Source organism: Brachyistius frenatus, unplaced genomic scaffold (genome assembly GCF_029030835.1).
Source record: "Brachyistius frenatus isolate BFR_SWC_R1_liver_20210118 unplaced genomic scaffold, ASM2903083v1 Contig_42, whole genome shotgun sequence".
Taxonomy (NCBI): domain Eukaryota; kingdom Metazoa; phylum Chordata; class Actinopteri; family Embiotocidae; genus Brachyistius; species Brachyistius frenatus.
This window is the reverse complement of record NW_027210641.1, coordinates 2,443,249-2,462,684: the sequence shown is the minus strand read 5'-3', so window position 1 is coordinate 2,462,684 and position 19,436 is coordinate 2,443,249. Positions and strand designations below refer to the sequence as shown.

General features: G+C 41.6%; 1 protein-coding gene across 9 annotated transcripts in view; it reads left to right on the top strand.

The window, feature by feature from the left end:
* The window catches only part of LOC138623248 (dedicator of cytokinesis protein 9), a 71,594-nt gene that overhangs the window by 23,117 nt on the left and 29,041 nt on the right, over nucleotides 1–19,436 (top strand). For 8 of the 9 annotated variants that reach the window (XM_069702653.1, XM_069702655.1, XM_069702652.1 and 5 more), the window contains exons 2-6: nucleotides 8,518–8,634; nucleotides 13,419–13,508; nucleotides 15,649–15,731; nucleotides 17,051–17,120; nucleotides 19,330–19,425. In XM_069702653.1, the coding sequence (XP_069558754.1) occupies nucleotides 8,518–8,634; nucleotides 13,419–13,508; nucleotides 15,649–15,731; nucleotides 17,051–17,120; nucleotides 19,330–19,425 (456 nt within the window). Of the gene's footprint in view, nucleotides 1–5,438; nucleotides 5,683–8,517; nucleotides 8,635–13,418; nucleotides 13,509–15,648; nucleotides 15,732–17,050; nucleotides 17,121–19,329; nucleotides 19,426–19,436 lie in introns of those variants that run through there. The other variant, XM_069702651.1, reaches the window with a different exon arrangement.

The window sequence follows — 19,436 nt, the reverse complement described above, 5'->3', positions numbered from 1 at the left end:
TTGGGTCAAGGGCACGGTCGCTTCTCTTGGCTCAGAGATGGTCTTATCATCCCGACGGGGTCAGTTAATCCTCTGTCAGCATTTAGCAGTCTTATAAATCAATAGTTAAATGTATTCAGGGAATGTGGTTGATTTAACACGTGGTCATCAGGGTGCAAACGGACCTTTTGAAACTGACAGAAAGTGCCAATCATGAACCATACCCGTTAGATTAAATGATAATTAATAAGGAGATAAACATGAACATCTTTATGTTTGTCTTTAATGTCCAATCAACTTCAAACTTCATTATATTTTCAACTGCTCAACATTGAAGCCATCAGGCTAAGAATCAGTAATGTTTGTCTGCTGACTTTAATAACTCGCCTGTTGTTTTGTCACTCAACACAAATATTAATGTAGCACTCTAGTTTTTAACTCCCGTTCTTCATGAGTTAAAATAATAGATCTAAGACTTAAAAAATTAAAATAAAACACACTCAACAAAAAATATAAACGCACACTTTTTGTTATCGGCCCCATTTTTCATATGTTGAAGTAGAAGATCTAAGACTTCTTCTATTTCACTCAAATTTATTAAAATCAGTTGTGTGGCAAATCAAAATGCTGATTAAACCTCCTGATTGTTCCACCGGTGAGCCTTGGACTGTTGATTGCGTCTAACTTCATGCTCACTTTTGTTTATTCTTGGATTTATTTGTCAGTGCTAAACGTAGCACACACAGCTGGCAGTGTGTTTATCTGTGAAGTCACGTTTAATCACACGAGATTCTGCGAGATCTCGATTCGCTTCCCTAATATGGTTTAGAGTGAGTGTGCTCCTCACTTCTTATGACTGAAATATTACAAATTGGTCAAATGTGTCGACATGTCTGTGGTTTCCTTTTTTCTTTTTTAATCAGTTAAGATTCAAAAATCCTCTAATGTGCACCAGGCAAAGTAAAAGGATTAAGTTTATTTCTACCATTTCAATACATTTTAATATCTTTAATTTTGGGGCCTGTTTGGCTTTATTTGATATCTGCAGTAAATAAATAAAACCGTGAACTATTTCATCTTTTGATGCACTCTGTTACATTTTTGACTAAACCTAATAACCTTTTATGGCCTCGTGAGATTCGGGGCTTCGTACCACGGTTGGTCTATGAACTATATATCTTTGTACAAAAATGTCTGCTGCGCTATTTGCGCCTTTTTAATCCATTAAGCCCGGTTATAAAAAGATAGAAACCATTATGTTTGCCCCTTTTAATTCCTTCTGATTGCAGCAGGTTATTATGTTTTCATGGAATTGAAAACAAAGATAATGGGGTTAGTCCTAAAACGCAATCACAGACAAAGCTGATGAGCAGACATTAAACTACCTGTTGTTGCTGTTTACTGCTCAGTTATTTCAGCCGCTGATTGCAACAGTTCAGCCTTTTCCTTCCTCGTGAAAACTCGCATCTCATTCTTCTCAGGGAGTGATCTGCTTTTAAAATTAAAAGTCACTGATTTCGATAATACAGCGTATGTTGTTATTTAACAGTGAGGAAGCTATCAGGAAAACCTTTCAGTGTTCACGTATTCTCATTATTTGCTGTCGCAAAGGTTCAGTTTCCTTCCTTTATTTCTTCAAAACCCGTCAGACAGTAAAGTTGCAACAGAAACGCTGACGTGCCTCCTGGTTTTATCAGAGGAATGTTGTCGCAAGGAAAGAAAGAAAGTCATGACGTCAACTTGGCAAAGGATGAAAGCGCTTTTTTTTTCCAATTATGATTTGGGAGCACTACTTTTAACTTTGACCTGTGATAGTTTACTTCCAATGAACTTTGCCAAGTGAGTGTAAGTTAATATGTTCCTTGTGTTGGGAAGTTGATGAAACAGCAAACTAAATCTGCATGACATCATCCAGAAATGATTGACAGATTAAATCCATCCAATAGAATTGAATTTCTTGACTAATGCCATCCTCTCCTGTCATGTTTTAAGAATGCATGTTTGATATGGCGTTGTCAAATGTTTGTGATTATGAGGGAGGTTATGGTCATTATAAGGAAGACAAATGATCACCATCAACAAAAGAATAACATAATACTTCTTTTACAGTACAAAGTTTTTCTGTATTTTTGTGTCCAAGCAAAGGTAAAAGATCTTGCAGCTTGCTAAGATTTATTATGTTTTAGTTTCTAAGTTCATATTTCCTGTAATATAGTAGTCCATATGTCTACATTAACATTTAATCTCCAATGTTTTCTCTTTTGAAGGTAGAACATTTGACATATAACCAATATTACGAGCACACTGTGTTCACCCATCACATCCCGGAGCACTCCAGACAACCAATAATGTTTGGTCTAATGGATTTACAGTAAACAACAGCATACTTTGGTCATCTGTTTTTCTTGGTGATTGCTTCCTACTTTGGGATGTTTTTTTCCTTAAATTATTACTGTAAGGAGGTTTTTAAGGCGTTGTGTGTGTGTGTGTGTGTGTGTGTGTGTGTGTGTGTGTGTGTGTGTGTGTGTGTGTGTGTGTGTGTGTGTGTGTGTGTGTGTGTGTGTGTGTTTTTCTATCTCACTGATTGATACATGGGTACATTATTTCCAGCACTTAAGCTGTTGTACTTAAAAGACATTGAGGCAACAGCCCGTTTGATTTTCCCACATACCTGAGAGCAAAGTTATTCACGTTCACTACAGTAAGGTACATTTAAGGCTCGTTGATCAATAAAGCCGTCTGGGTTTTTTTTTGCTCCCGCCGTCTAACAGCTGTAAATATCGTAACAATCACACGTTAAATTGAAGCATTGCAGTAAACTTCTTTATTTCCCAGTTCTGCTTTGTGAGACAACTTTCTTTGTGATGACATCCTGTTTTTCTTGATGCCATTGTGTCCCGCATCCTCCTCCAGTGATCTTATTAACAGAATGCGGAGACCTGGCGTGGTCTCATTATTACCTCCATGTTATATTCTCAGCTCCCAGTAAAGTACTGTCTGCAGGACTGAAAGCAGAGTGTTGGACGGTGGGTCTTGGAGCTGGCGTTGTAGTGGGGCGGTGTGTTTTGTTACATTCCAGGTTACACCCTGTTTTGCTTTGGCTCAAATGGAAGTTGCATCAAGCCTTTGTTATGTAACGGAGAAGCTCAGTAACAGCCGTTTTTCAGACTGAGGGGACCACAGCTTGATATATATGTGGTTAATATCTCACTAATTAAAAAGAGTGTTTAACATTTATATGCCTATAACAGACCAGTTTACTTCACACTCTAATACTGGTCACTTTACTTAACTAATATTTTTTTTTTCTTTTTTTTTTTTTTCTTATGTGAACATATACATCCAGGATATAAAAATGTTAATGCAATAACAACAAATGAAATGAGAAGAGAAAAAGAAGAAATCCACCAACCACTCAAAGTTGGACAACTGAAGTGCTGTCGTGTTGTTGATTCATTATAACTGCCATCCTAAACACAGTAATACAATAACATGTATATAATGTGTAATTATATATAAATGGATTACATCGTTGGACTCTTGCGCAAGATGATGTGATATATTGAATTTAAAGTAATTTCTTTGTTGGTGTCTCCTCCCAGTTCTGTAATGCTGCTGCAATGACGCAAAACTAAAGCCAACCAAATTCCCAAATGGCTCCAGAGGCAAAGAGCAAAACCTTTTAATGAATATTATCTCAAAGAAATGAAATTGTTCTTGTTTTTAGCTGCACTCCAGACACCGAATCACTGCCCACATCTCTGATTTGCTCAACGAATCATATGAATGAAGTGAAGTCAGATTACGTTAGGTTGATTCTTATCCTCGTATACTCTTTATCTGAATCACAGGAAAAGCACTAAAGTGTGTAATCATGGAAGAAACAATATCTTTTTGTGTATATATATATATATATATATATATATATGCTACTGCTTCATTTTCAGGGGATATTTAACTGCATTTGATCAGAATATACTGTTTCTAAAATAGCCCGTCTGTTGGCTTTTGGCAAGTTGAGTGTTTGTTCCGCCACTAAAAAGGGCTCAGCGGTCCTTCCTGCTCCGACCGAAGTGCCAGCTTCCACCCAAGAAATACGTTTGTGTTGGTTTCCATGGAATTTGATTGAAGCGGAAAGCCAACATGTGAGTCCTGTGTTACAGCAACATGTCCCCAAATAACTTGCCTCTTTCTGCTGCAGATATGAGACGTCTAGGAAGACACGCAGATCACGGTCAAGCGTCTAGTACCTGTAGTGGTTGTCAGGGTAGATTGTGCACTTTAATTACGCTGAATGGATAAATACAATGGATAGATCTACGGTACCTGCTTTCACCTGATGCAAAGGATTAGCAAATGTCTTCCTCACACAGACACGCGGTCCCTGAACACATCGCGGTATGCTGATCTGGATCTACGCCAGATGGCGGCTCCCATCAAGTCTTACACAAAGAACTGCTTTTTCAACTTTTCTTACGCTGTCCAAATGTGTCATTATAATTTGACAGACTGACCTGAACTGATCTGGTTTTAAAGTAGGTCCCCCCCCCCCCCATTTACCACCACGTTACAAAAAAACCTTTTCTAAGTGCACATAATATAATTTGTTCAAAACTCTCCATTTCCACTGACTGACGTTCTGTTCTTTCACTTACGGCATCTCATTGCACTCATTTGGTTATTTTGTATAAATAAATTTCTACTAATACGAGAAAAATATTCGTACTAATATCCTGATATTGATTTTGAGTTCACCAAACCCTGTGTGGGGGGCCCATGGGGGGCACGTGACCGAGGGAGAGGAGCAGCCCCCCCCCTCCACCCTCCGCCCCACCTTAAACTGAGTCGCAGGCGTGATAAGATAACATCCTCCCCTGTGGTGGCTCACCAGAGGAATCTGCAGGTCGGGCCGGTCCTATGTGGGTTCAACGGGAGGGGGGAGGGGGGGGGGGCTGCGTCACGCTGGAATGACCCTCCAGCAGTTGCATCAACACACAGACAGAAGCCGGACCCTCATCTCAGCTCTGTGAGCTATCGCTATCGCTGCTGCACCAAAAAAAACTTTACTGACTAAAACTTTAGTGTGTCATAACTTGCGATGACTGTTTTGATACTTTGGTCTGATGACTTGTTTATGGGCTCCTTCTGGCTGTTTGGGTCACAGGTTCTTGAGTGGTCTCCTGTCAGTTTGCCATTTGAAGTGCACCGTTGTTGTTTCCCCTCCTGTTCCCCTTGATGCATTTTAACCCGGATCTTATTTCAGCTGTCCCACACGAGGCTTCGACAGCCCCCAGCTTCATTGTGTGTGTATGTGTGTGTGTGTATATGTGTATATGTGTGTGTGTGTGAGAGAGGGTGTTTAACTCCCCCAGGCAGCTGAGCTCTAGTGTGGGAGGGGCCATCTCCTCAGCCTGGGTGTGAGTCCACTGCTTTGAGTCAGAGCAGTCTGGGCTGAGTCTGAGTCTGAGTCTGAGGAGGGAGAAATACAAAATGTTTTTCCCAGCACAAGGATTTCTCTCCGTCTGATATGCTGGCTGTCCGCTTGTCTTTGGGATCTAGCTCGGAGATATCTCACCACAGCTGTTGACAATGCAAGGAAGGGCTGGTAAAGCTCCAAAGAGGGAGCTGGTCATTGAGAGTCCACAGCAGTACAAGAGGTTGACTGCAGCTGAGGCTGAGGTAGACCCGGTGCCACAGGTGGTGGTAAGTCATTCGAGGACTTCACAGAGACATACGAGACGTCTTAGTTTATGTTTAAAAAGTCTTTTTGTGTTTGCTTTTTAAATTTGGTCTGACTTACAAGAACTTCTTGCTGCAAAGGCTGGCCACAGTTATAAAAGCCCCGGAGCAGGTGTCATGTGAGCGTCGTCTGCGCTGGTTTACTTTAAACACAACACTGCCAACTTCACATTTATAATGTGCAGCGTTAACACCAGTGCAGAGGAAAGCTGAACTTTACCAGCACTTTACTAGCAGTTTCCTCAAGTTTCTTAATGATGACCTCGGCTTGTAAAACATTTTATTTGGCTCAAAAGTCAACGCTGATGGCAGTGAACGTTTCCTGCCCCGCGACGAAGGTGTCAAGCGGTTGGCTCTCCACACAGTCATCTGGACAGCCAGTGGCAAAAAGATTGAAGGCATGGGTTAGTGGAGGCACCACACAGCACCATTGTTTCAGGCTGCTTGAGGGTGCAGTGATGGGAGGAGTGGGAGCTGCAGCTCAACAGCTGCTGGATCACTGTAGACAGGGAGTGGAGGGAGACGGCCGCATGCGTCTCTGACTTGTGCTTTTTCTAGGGATGGCTGTCTGTTTCGCTGACTTACAGATGTTAAACAGGCAGCCTGCTTTGTTCTGGTTGGATCACGCCGTATTACTCTGTTTCAACTCGTTTATGGTGTTTTGTAGAAATCCAAGAAACATAACGAGTTGCAGATATGCAACTCTGGTCAGCACTGTGGGATGACAGCTTGTGGTTTATGAATGTTCATTTTCTTACTCATTGCTGAGTGTACGTGGTGGTTGACCACTTTGAGCCTCTGACAAAGCAATGTGGAGGGAAACGAAAGTCAGCAACAACAGAACGGGTTTTAGGAGTCCATCAGGGGTGAGAAAAGGGCACCGTAACTGTAAAGGGGTCAAATCTTTCAGGCAGCTACTTTATTTGAATATCAATAATATTGTTATTACTACTATTGTCAGGCATCTCTTAATAGTACTTTAAGGCTTCAGTGTCTGATGAGATGTGGAGATTTTAGGCCTCGGATCAAGCGAGACACACACACACACACATCTTATCTTTCAGACGTCATGAATTCTTTCCTGGATTTACCCGTCCTCCATCTCTTTACTTTTCCTCTTCTATGGGGAAAAACAGTTTCTTGAAGCATGACCGCATTTAATTGTAACTGTGTGCGTGTTGTGTTCAGATAAAGCTGTCTGATAATGTCACAACCTGCTCGAGCGAACAGACGTGGTGGCACCATCCTAGCTTTTGCTACCCCATTCGTGTCCTTGAAACTGATACGAGGTCCTGCCCCCCCCCACCTCCCCCGTCCTCGGTGTGCTCTGTTATTAACAGAGGTTGCTAGCAACATGTATTTAGGCAGGTCAATATTCACGACTCTCCCTCTGAGATCATGCGAGTGTTATCAGTACCAGATGTTGGAGGCAACGAGTGAGCTTTGCTGTCGCTCAGCCCTGAAGTCTGGTGGTGTGTCACTGTTCATTTTTCACTTTGCCGTCTCCCTGGCTGTTAGATTTATCCTCCCATCCCATCAGCTACAAGTGCCGACAGCTTACTCTTGTCTAATGGCCACTGTATCTTTGCAGCTTACAAGCTTTCTCCTGCCTCGGCGATGCACTACGAGGATGTAGCCTGCCATAAATCCATAATCACTCCTCCTGATAACCGGGCCACATCTGCTCAATGCAGTCATCTACAAAAAATGTTGCATTTGCAAGCTTAAATGGATTCCTAACATAATTTCTCCCTGGATTTGACAACATTGTGCATTTCTTGAACTTTTTAAGAAACTTGTCTTTTTAACAGCAGATTTCCTTGAACTTTTACCGTGATTTAACTGAAAAGCAAATGAAAAATACATTTAACAAAAATGGTACCTAAAATATAATCTGTATATGTGAATGGGCTTTGAGGGAAATGTGAAAGTGTGTCACTGTAAGGAAAAGGGGTCCGCTGGCTTTATAATACAAGACAAAAAAAAAGGGGTCTAATTGAGATACAGATTGCGGCACAATAAGTGTTTTATATCAATTATTTTGTTTTCATAATCTTGGGAAGCCAAAGTTGTAAATGAAATGTGATTTTAATTACCCAGCTGTAAATGGAGTGTTTCCTTGGTTTTTTGACAGACATGTTATGAGTTTCCTCTCACAAAGCGATAAGCGCAGCGAGAACCTCCCACTAAAGGAGCGGATGCATTTTCTCTCAGTGTATTTAACAAATAGCATGTGTTGATAGAGTGTACCTGATGTGACAGCACAGCTGGATTAATCAAAGTCACTCTAGAGCCTCCACAATGCACTGTGTGACCTCCTGTGTTGTGTGTGGTTATATACGGTGCAGTGCATCCTGCTCTAAGACGTCCTGCATCATCAGACAGTCTTCATCTCTGTTATTACTGTGTCACCAAGGAGCATTAAACGGTTCAGTAGTTTATCTGAGGTTTTAGAAAACTATAGTCACAATAGAAAAGTTTAATATGTTCATCTTAGCCTTCTGAAAAGTACTCAATATCTTCTTTGAAATAAATTTGGACCTTTGCGTTACGTGTGACCATCGATAAACTGAGGAGGAGGCAGTCAAAATGACCAAACAGTTAAGGTGCCAACCATAACTGTGTATATATATATATTTCATCTCTCTACTGGATCTATCAAATAATGACATAAAATGCAGGACAAATAAATTACATGTTAGTATATGTCTTTGCCTTATATGTCATTTATTATTGCAGTTACCTGTATCCGTAACCTTACGTGTCGCAGTAACGGCGCCTTGTCCATGTTCTTCGTAGGTGAAACCGAAGGTGATCGAGCCGCTGGACTATGAAAATGTTCTGGTGCAGCGGAAGACGCAGATCCTCAGCGATGTCCTCAGAGACATGCTGCAGTTCCCCTTCGAAGACTTCGAGGTGAGTTTTCGTGCCTTTTCTTGCATATTTTTAGGCGAACTACACTTGAACAACTGGTGCAAAAGGCGTCCTGGCTCTGGGATTATATTGGTGAAGAGGAAATTCTAGATACGAAGGTGATGCAAAGTTAGTGGTGGTGTACGGCTGAGGGAGTGTTATTATCACTGCAGTGGGGCTCCATACTGCTTTCATAAATCGAGGCTCTTTGTATGAAAAAAAAAAATCTCCTTGATTAAAGTGTGTTAATAAAAGACATCTAAATTCCACTGCTCAGCTGTAAGTCATTCAAATGGGGTTTTTTTTTCTGGGAACGTGCTCATTAACCACACGAGGTCGAACCATTGCTGTTATCCGTCCGTTTCTTACACACCCACTTGTGTGTTTTCTTTGTTGTGTTTGTTTGGCTTTTACGGTCTTTTCCTCACGGCCCAGGCGTGGCCAGTGTTGTGAGTACTGGGTGGGGTCGTTCACGGAGGCTTTCCTTTTGTTTACATCCCCCCGTGCTGTAGCGGGAGAGGGGTCAGGGGTCGTCGGTTTAATTGGCTCATTCCGTCTCCTGTGTTGTGACAGAGCGAGTGTTATCTCCAGCCACACTGTGCAGGACGTACGCTCCCTCACACTTTCCGCGAAGCGGGTGGAAAGTCTAAAATGGAAATCTGGCCCGGTGCTGGCGCTTTCAGGAAATGAGACGTTCTTTTGAAGGATGTCTTTAGCCAGAGCAGCAATGAGATGTACAGCATATCCTCAAGTCTGACCTTCCCTCTCTTTCTCACGGCTGCACCACATTTTTACAGTTTGGGCTTTTATTGTTAAAGCACTCCTTCCAGTGAAAGAAGTCTTTATTTCACCATGATGACTTTAACATCTTTTGTCTGAAAAGCTACATTGGAGAGCTGGATGGAGGAACTTAGACAAGACTGTATACATACGGCTCTGGCAGTGCACCAGTTATTGTCTTATCAGACAATAATGTTAGCTTGTGTGTGACTTAACTGTTACAATAGGAATTATGGCCACTGTTGAATGTTTTTAGTTTTAATTTATTTTTCAAAATAAGTATAAAAAAATGTTTTGCATTTCTTTTGTCTTCTCTGCTGTACCAAAAACTCGGTCTTTAAAATCCCAGATGGTCGTGAAAGATTTCTTGAAGTTGCAGCCTAAAAATGTCACGTTTTGTCCCCACAACCAAAATATATTTGGTTAAAAATCTTTTCTTTTTTTTTTTTTATAGAGGATTAAAGGAACCAGAAAATATTCACCTTTTAATGACTCAAAACAATGAATCGATTATCAAAATAGCTTCAGATTAATGTCATGAACTTCCATCTGTAGCTGTGGCTGGATAGCGTGGTGGCTGCTCCGGGCTGAGAGGCCTGGCAGCTGGGAGCTCAGTGACAGCAGGGCAGCCTTGACTTTGTCTTCTCTTGTATCATGCCCTTTCAGCCCGCTGCTACAACATACCAGCGTTACACACAAACAGTGCGTTGTCAGGGTCCGACAGGTGATTCTGACTGAACCAAAAAAAACAAAAAAAACAGAGGCACAGTGAGTGAACTTAACATCTGTTTCTAGCCTCTCGTGTCCAGGCAGGGTTGTAATCAGCTTTCAGTGTTTGTGTTTTAGTGAGCGGTGGTACGGCCTGTGTTCATATAGAGAGCTCAGTATTATGCGGCCTGTATCCAGCGATACGTGGTGAAGGCCAAAGCAGGCAATAAGAGCTCCTCAGTCTGAGAGTTATGTTTGTATAAATCTGTGTTTTGTCTGTACCTCAGTATTAAAAACCACCATCAGGTCTCTACCTTATCGTATCCCCTCTGGCTCATCAAAAGTCACGTGCTGTACTTTGGTGAGGCAATGTTTATATCATCTCCATCTGCTTTTGATCTGGACGCTGCCGGCACAGTGGAGCTGTGTGTCTGTCCGCCTGTGTGAGGTTACTTCAGACATTTGTCCAGGATAGAGGAGGCCTCCTTTTTTCTTCCCCCTCATTCTGAGATATAATTTAAACCCATCTCTACTATAAAGCCCACATATCAAAGCTTTATTCTTTATTCTAGTTACCAAAAAGGTTTGGTAACACTACATGCTGCGCTGACTAATTTAATGAAACCACCGGTGTTATGAAAGGACGTTTTCTTTTCCCTGCGGTGCTCAACTCCAAAATCCATTTTGTTTCTGCAGATGAAAAAAACAAACAATAACTGGTCACACAGACACAGCACATCGGTTCTTTCTTTTTCCTTCGCTCTAGCAGCATGGCTCAATCGACGGCCGTTCACTTTGATTCAGCCTCGGATATATCAACAACTATTTGATGGATTGCTGTGATATTTTTGTGCAGGCGTTCACTGGCATCCTGATGACTTTGTGATCCTCTGACCTTCCCTTGCAGACGTTCAGATTCTTGGAATTCTTCGGTTTATAACTAAATACCTGGAAACCTAACGACATTCCCATCAGCTGAGCTGTATTTTGTGCTCTGTCCACCTGCTAGTGTACCCGCTTCACCAGGAGGGCTACGCCCGGGACAGGACGCCGACCAGCCCTCACGCTCATATTCACACTGAGGCCTATTTATACTCGCCATGTCACTGGACGTGCGCGTCTTCGGGCCGTCTGATTTATCAAAAATAAGCCACGAATGAGCTGTAGACACCGTAACTTTCTTTCTGACAGATGTGTCCACTTTCAAAGGAAAACGTTTACTGTAAAACAAACACGGGAGGAAAACGATATGCTGCCGTGTCCGACGCAGCTCTCCGTTTGACACCTGCTGCCGTCACGACGTCATTAAATCGTCGATTGTTAGCATTAAATATACATGAACTTTTCTTTCAATGTATTTTCCACGACTGTTTCCTGCACAATGAGCATGAACTAAATTATTAATATTCCTGAAAATCAAATGAACTCATATTCGTGTTAGCATTTAGCTCGAAGCGCCGCTCCGCCGGCGTGGTGGTCGAACACTCGGCTCCGTTTCGCTTGAGAAAGGAGAACGATATTCTGTTTGAATGTTGATGGACGAGCTCAGCCATATCCCGTGCTAATATGTGGCTTATTAAACCAGAGGATCCCATGGTTTCTCCGTGGCGACTTGTAGCCTAATTAAACGCTTCCTGTTGCCCACTTCCTGCCTCCCTCTTACCTCCATGCCTGTTTATTTCTGCTGCTTGGATTGTAAAGATTATAATCTCCCCTGCAGGAAACCTGGCTAGGAGACAGGAAGGGGAGACTTAAGGTTCACAAATATGAGCTCGGTATGTAATGTGTTGTAGTTGACACGATCGGCGCTCCTTCTCGCACCAAATGCCCGATAATCGAAAGTGGGAGGGCGCCAAAGACAAAGACCGCAGTTTTGCACGTTTGTCTCCAAATATGAGGAAACACACATTGGTTCAATGTTTTGTGAATTAATGCTGTTTGTTCTCACCTCCAATCTGCTGTTAAAGCTGCTTGTATCACTTTCTTTACTCTATTTAAACATTATGCATCAGCAGCACTTTAATGAATAGTAAATAAGAAATAAACGAGATACTGCAGCGCTGTAGTTTAAATAGGAATCATTTCCCTGGTGGGAAAAGATGACAACATTAGACTGTAACCCTGACACTGTACTGACAATCTGTTGTACTATATATCTTACAAAAGGAAATATTTTATTTGCAAATTATGATTGAAGAAAAGCTTTAAAACTAATAAAGCACTTATTTAATTCCATAAACTGTGAACTTGTGATTCCTGTGCTAACGTTCCCTTTGGCAGTTTAATTTTTCTATTGGATATTGTTGTATTTTAGAATAACGCGCTTGGCTCAGCGTCATATGCGGTCAGTTGCTGATTTATGTTTTTTTCAATAGATAAACATATGTGGTCAAAAGTATCTTCATTTGCAGAAAACCGAACTCCAAATTAATGACATGGACATTTTTTCTTCTCAAAGCACTTTTCATTTCAATGAGGAAAATAAAAAGGAGTCATGGTATTTTCTGCTCATCACACATTCATAGAAAACAAAGCCGACGAGCATTTGTCAGAATACACTTGTTTCTTTTTAACTAAATCAGATGAACACTGAATGTTTGTATTTATGTTTCCTTTTTGCCCAACTGCACTTTATTCGTACCATCAGAATTAATTCTCCCGATTTGGTGGTGACATCGTCGCTCGGTAGTTTAAATTTAACGTTTTCTGTTCGTACACCTTAAAACTTTTTTTTTTTCTTTTCAATTTTAACGACATCACAAACAGATTGGAGGCCAATCCTGATGAAATTCAACTAAGACAAGTGTGATATGGAAACTGTGTACATTAAGACTAAACTTTACAGTTATTTATAACGCCAAGTCTCAGTGCCTGTTAGCGTTTACAGCAGCGACAAGAACGGCTGTAGAATCTCCGTCTTGTTCAATTATGATTTGAAGCCTTTACTGAGACAGCAGAGTCTTGATTTGTGCTTCTTCTGTGAAATGGCTGCAAACTGAACCTGTTGGTCATCAGTGAAAGGCTTAAACATATCCTCGGGTCCTGAAATTGAAAAGTACGTACGAGCATCCTGCCTCCCTCACATGCTGCTGACTGTCTCGCTGTATGAGTGCTTTGAACCCTCTTTCTCAAACGTAGAATAATATTTGAGAGAACACCCAGAGCCACCGCGTCCAGCTGAAACTATGTACTGTAAACTGAGGGAACATTTTTGTTTCAGTTTCAGCTTTACTATGTTGAACATGTTTTGCGGTCTGTTGTAATTCCCCATCTTATGTTTCTTTTGCTTTGTTTCACAGATTTCAACTTTGAGGCGGCAAGGGAGAACTCTGTACCCCACAGTGCCTGAGAACGCAGAGAGGGAGGCCCAGAGTCTGTTTGTCCAAGAGGTACGCCGATTCAAAACCTCTGGAAACACATTGTCTCAATGAACTTCTTAGTTTGAGCAACAGGGTCTTACATAAGCACACAATTTTCTGCTGAAGTTGGAATAAAAGATAGATTTATTGGAAAAGGGGAACATTGAGGCGCAGCAATCCCACAGAGATGAACCTTTGACAGCATTTAATAGTTTTGTAGGCTCGAAGAGGAAGTCCGGTTAATCAGATCTTACTTTAATCTGGTCAACATTAATACTCACAAAATAAGCACACAGAAATACGTCGGTATAATACGAATACAGAAGTTTTTCAATTATTAATAAGCCAGTTAGTAAAAACATCAAGCACTATAAAAGGCTAAACAAATGTAGATATTTAATTTGAATATAATCTTGTACAAAGGGTTTGCAAAGTATATCAACTTGCACATAAACCTCACGGACACATTGCTGCACTGCAGTGACACTAATGTGAGTTATTACCTTAATTTGTGGCCTAATATTAGCAGTTCTGTACAAAGCAAATCACAGCAAATCAGGAAACCTCTTTATTTCTTGTGTCCAGCTAAACAGGGTCTGTTGCATAATCGGTAACTGGACTCATTATAGATCATTACCGGAGAAATCAGAACAATTTCAACTGTGTCTTCTCAGTAAGATGGATTCGGGCCAGAGGATGTCGAAATGATGAAGTGCAATTCATTTTTTCCAGAAGTTTATACAAACTTCTGGTTATCTTCTGTCAGTGTTGGTTTATAGTTGTGTGTGGGCTGAGGTTTGAGCATGTCTCCTATCAAACGGTTCAGCTTTGGTTTTCAATTAATTTCAGTCTTTGTCAAATCAGAAAGAAAAGTAAACATAAAACCATCTCCAGTTGGTGCTAATTAAAACGATGAATTACGACCATCCGGCCGCGGCGCACTGCTTTTACCGTCTTTTTTAAGCCAGACAACAGCTGGTTGTAGACAGTTCACCTTCCAGGTCAAAGGTCAGTGTTTCAAGAGCCTTGTCTGAAGTCATAAAGATACTAAGACCCGGGGTCAAGTGTTGCGAGACATCACCAGGACAGCTGTGGAGATCAACCCAACAAGAGCCTCTCTGTGGCCGATTCCTCTCCTGATCAGGTTGCATCTCGTCTCCCTGCAGGAGCCCTTCTGGTAAACGGCATGTATTCTTATGAATTACAGAAACCAGCGAGCTGCTCCTATCAGTGACTCTAACAATGAACAGATGTCTTCTTTCAGAGGAAAGGAGGATAGAGAGACACTCCCTTTGTGTTGGTGGGTGATGGGAACAAGGTTGAGTCACCATCCCCTCCTTTTTTTTTCCTCATGGATTTCACCATTAATTGCTGCTCAAAACAAATCATTTTTGTCAAGATGTGGGCCGGACAAGGGACGATGTCAATGTGAAGGGTACCACCCGGGTTGCAGACGAATACATCCCCCCTGGTTGTAAACGGGGGCGTACGGTCGTGATGCAATTGTCACAGTTCCCCACAGCTCCCATGAGGGTGCGATGCCGGCACGAATGTTTCCAAACACATCGCTGCTAGACTATGATTGAATCATCTGGCAAGATTTTGAAGTGTGGGATCTCTTCGCCAAGCGAGGTGAGAAATAGATGCAGAGGACCGAGACGGTGAGGCGTCGTACAGCATTGTAAACGCAAAATTAAAATGGCTGCTCAATCAGAGATGCATCTGCCAATCACAACCACAGATAACAAAGAAACGTAACAGAAAGATCCACGATCGTGTTCATTGTCAAGCTGTGAATAAACTGTTACGCATCTCTCCCGGGTTGTGACCGAGGTCCCGTCTGAATTGACCCGGGATTAACCCGTGTTGACTGACTTGGTTTGAGTTGAGGAAAGGAAGGTTGAACATTAGTCAGATAACTCTGGTCTGACCCTGGTCATTAGTTTTAAGGAGGAATCCCAAAGTTAAGAACTTATCAGGCACTGTTTACCCCTCGTAATCCCACATTGGACTGCAGTACCGGGGAGGGGATTTCCAAAGCTATTCAACCATCTGACCAGTAGCACTTTGCAGAACTTTCTTTGACAGGGTCACTGTATGCTTTGGCTCAATGGTCCAACAAATTCTTGACATTTCCCAAAGCTACAATTACTTTCTGTTGTCTCCTCAGTGCATTAAGACCTACAAGTCTGACTGGCATGTCGTCAACTACAAGTACGAAGACTATTCTGGGGACTTCCGGCAGCTTCCCAAGTAAGTGTGTAGTTAAAATACCCAGCGCTACTGTACTCTACATTCACAGAGGTAATTTTGTAGTGTGCCAAGACATCGGTATGATGGGCAAGTAAGAACAGCTGCTCTATCTAATACATGGATACCAGAGATTTTAAACTGACGCCCGGTCACGAGGGTTTTTCTGTTTTTCAGGTCGCGTAGACGACCTGTCACCTATTTCGTTCCCCGCTTCTGACAAAATATTTCCGTGATTTAAATTACAAGGAAACGCAGCTCGCAAATAATTATTATTATTTCCGCGCAAAAAGACCTTTTTTCGCCGGCTCATTTCCGAACGCAGCCCGTGTGGAAACCACCTTCATTGTGCGGAGATCGTGTCATCAGCTGCAGCCTCTTCCCTGAAGAATATCTATTTTACTGCCAATGTGTTAGACTATGAGCTGACAATGACCTTGACAGCACAACTGCTGCCAAATGTTCTGACACTTTACCGCATCTGGGGAAGTTGAAACAATACAGCCTGATGCAAATATCATGTTAAGAACTTCACACTATTTTTAGTTTTAAGTGATACTTACTTTTTGGCACATGTAATTTTCCAGCAGGCAGTATTCACCTTCGCATGTTTCCATGAGCGTTAGAGTGCTGCTTTTCAACGCTGCTGGAATTTAGTTATTCGGTTTTTGTTTTTTTTCTTACCCTCTTGAGAAAACTACAAAATGCTAAAGTGCTCATTAAAAAAAAAAAAAAAAAAAAAAAAAAAAACATGATGTCATTCAAACCACTTCTGACCACATGTGTTGGAAAGATTTGTAGAGTGAACTGAAATGAAAGCAAATAGGCAGAACAGTAATGGGTGTCCTGGATATCCACTGCTGATGCCGGACTATTTCATTGATTTAACATTCAAGTCCTAGAATTTCAATTAACTGCAATAAATTGTACCAAAACATCAAAAGCACAAATATTCATCAAAGTGTTCTCAATGCTTTATTCGGATAATATCATGTGATTTTCTGTTTAAAGGAGCAGTGTGTAGGTTTTAGTGGCGTCTAGCTGTGAGGGTGCAGATCTCAACCAAATGAATCATACAAGCTAAACCTTTAAATAACTAGTAGCAAAAGCTGTCAGATAAAGAAGTTGGAATAAAAAGAAAAATGACAGTTTTTTGGGTTTTTTTATCTTTTCAAATGTAATGGATAATATCTCAGAGAAATGCAGATATTGAGGTAAAGCTGCAAGTATCTAAAAACTGCACTGTACTGTTGATGATGTTATGTGTTGTTTTATATCTCCTAATATGTACTATTAAACTTGAACTGTGCTTGTTTTTACAGTAAAGTGTCCAGGCCTGATAAACTGGCTGTCCATGTGTTTGAAGTGGATGAAGATGTCGACAAAGATGAGGTAAGTTTATATCATACTTCTCTGTAAGAAGACTTGAACAGTGTGAAGAACCATTACTTTTTTAGTCCTTCACGTTCCAGAAATAACCTCCCTGTAATTTTAATTAGCCTATTTTACTATTTTCTAGTTTGTCACACAGTCGAGTGTCCTGATTGTTTCACATCAACTTCACCACCGAAAACACTGAAAAATGTCTCATTCCCGTCATCACTTTTCCTTTCCGGTGTTCGTCATTGCTGTTGAAGAGATAAAAGGCATTTTTGTATCTAATAGCTGAATTAAGTGTAATTAGACTTTTGCTGGTGCACCATGTTTTAAAAAGAAAATAAAAAAAGGGAGATTTCAGGACTCCAGTGCAACATGTGGATCTTTTCATCCCCTGCTAACTGATGCATGACAGAGTGGGTGTGTAGTCTTGCGCAGATTAAATGACTATTTGTTGGCTTTGGAACGGTTTGTCGGAGGTTCATAAGTCACCTGACGGAGACTCTCACTCGATGCAAGTCTTCAAAGCAGTGAGGATAATACGAAGCTGATACTAACATTATCTAAAAGGGTGTCGGGTCACACTGTCGCAGAAGATGTATGATGATGATATCGACCTACCCTCGTCTAGATGACGTGTCGAACTGCGCCCCCTATAGGGAAGAACGAATCCTTGAGTATGAGCTGAAATACAAGTCAGGATCTTGGGTACAACACTGAAAAAGGTTTCTTCTCCCTATAACTGTGTGTTAGGTCATGAGTGAAAGCATTCCTCAGAGTGTAAAGCTATGCTAAGTCTTCACGGGTCACCGCCCGTCCTGTTCAGCCTCATGCTCGGCTTAACCTCCACCAGAACAGGAGGGGCAGGACTTCAACACAACTAATGACAAGATCCAAATCACCCTTCATTCACCGCCTTCCATTACAGTCCCTGCAGGATTGTCTGTTGTTTTTAAAACCACAAGGTTCCCGGTTGCTGATGAAAGAGAAAAGGATTTAAAGTCTTCCTCTAAAATCCCCAGAATGAATCTTTCTTTTGCCGATGTGGTTGTAATTGTGGGATTTGGACCACATTCAGCATTGGTTGTGTGACTTTGTTCATCTTTCTTTTTGTCTGGCATTATTTTTAGAGTGTGACTGTTTGGTTTGGTGGGCGTGTTGTTATTTTTGTCTGTCTTTGACAGCGTTTCCTGGAGCAAATTGGAGTTCAGAGACACTGAACCCGGTGACTGCCTCTCTGAGGACAGATGAACGCTGTCTAGACACTGACGAGGAGAAACCTGCTCTGAACTCCTTCAGACGCTTTTCAGATCACTCCACAGTGCTTCACATTGAAAATATTATAATGCCTGCCAGCACTCTTAAATCCCCCTAATGCTTTATTAGACCAGTAGAAGAAGAATTCTGGACCGCTGCTCTGACTGTGAAAGTGTCAGGGATACAGTACCTCACTGTGCTATGTCAAAGTTGAGAAGTGTAACTGCAAATGACACATCTTGTGTTCACGCTGGGCCGATCTAAACCAGGACCGGGCTGTAAGCTTCGTCCCCATCTCCTCTTCCTCCATTACTCTCCTAATTGGTTTATTTTTACAGATGGTGCGAGCGGGTGGGTCACGGTGGCTCTGTGTTTGGTCATATGTGAAAGGCGTGATCTCGCACTGCCCACCTCAGACGTGTGAGGTGGCCCGACGCCATGTGTCATAGATCTGCTATGAAAATGGAGATATTTATTTTGTTTAGCAGTCGTAGTTTGTTTTACGTTCTTCTGCCCTTTTGTTTGGCCTGAGACAGCCCGGCTCTGTCATCTCAAACCACCAGATCAAAGGCTTTTTTTACAAAGCAAGGCCAAAGCCTGTTAACTGGTGTCATGACATTATTCTATGATGCTCCACCGCAAAAATGAAGCCACACTGGGTCTTCTTTATACAAAATTTGCCAGTGCTTTTGAATATAAAGATGTGCATGTGTGTGCATATCTGTATTGCAACAACATCTTTGAAACAAGTGACAGATTTTTTTTTTGACGCGTAAATTAATTTCCCCGTATTTTAAGTACTGCAGCTTGTTTGACAAATGTGAAATAATTTTACTCCTGAATTGGTTCATTTCTGAAAGTTGTTTTGTGATTTTAAGACTTTATAGGAGACGACATGGCTTGCTGAGATGTTGTTCCCTCGCTGTGCGTAATAAACTGTCTGATCTCATGTCTTTGTCTCCTGCAGGATACGGCCTCCTTAGGATCCCAGAAAGGAGGAATCACCAAGCATGGCTGGCTGTATAAAGGAAACATGAACAGTGCCATCAGCGTCACCATGAGGGTGAGATAGCA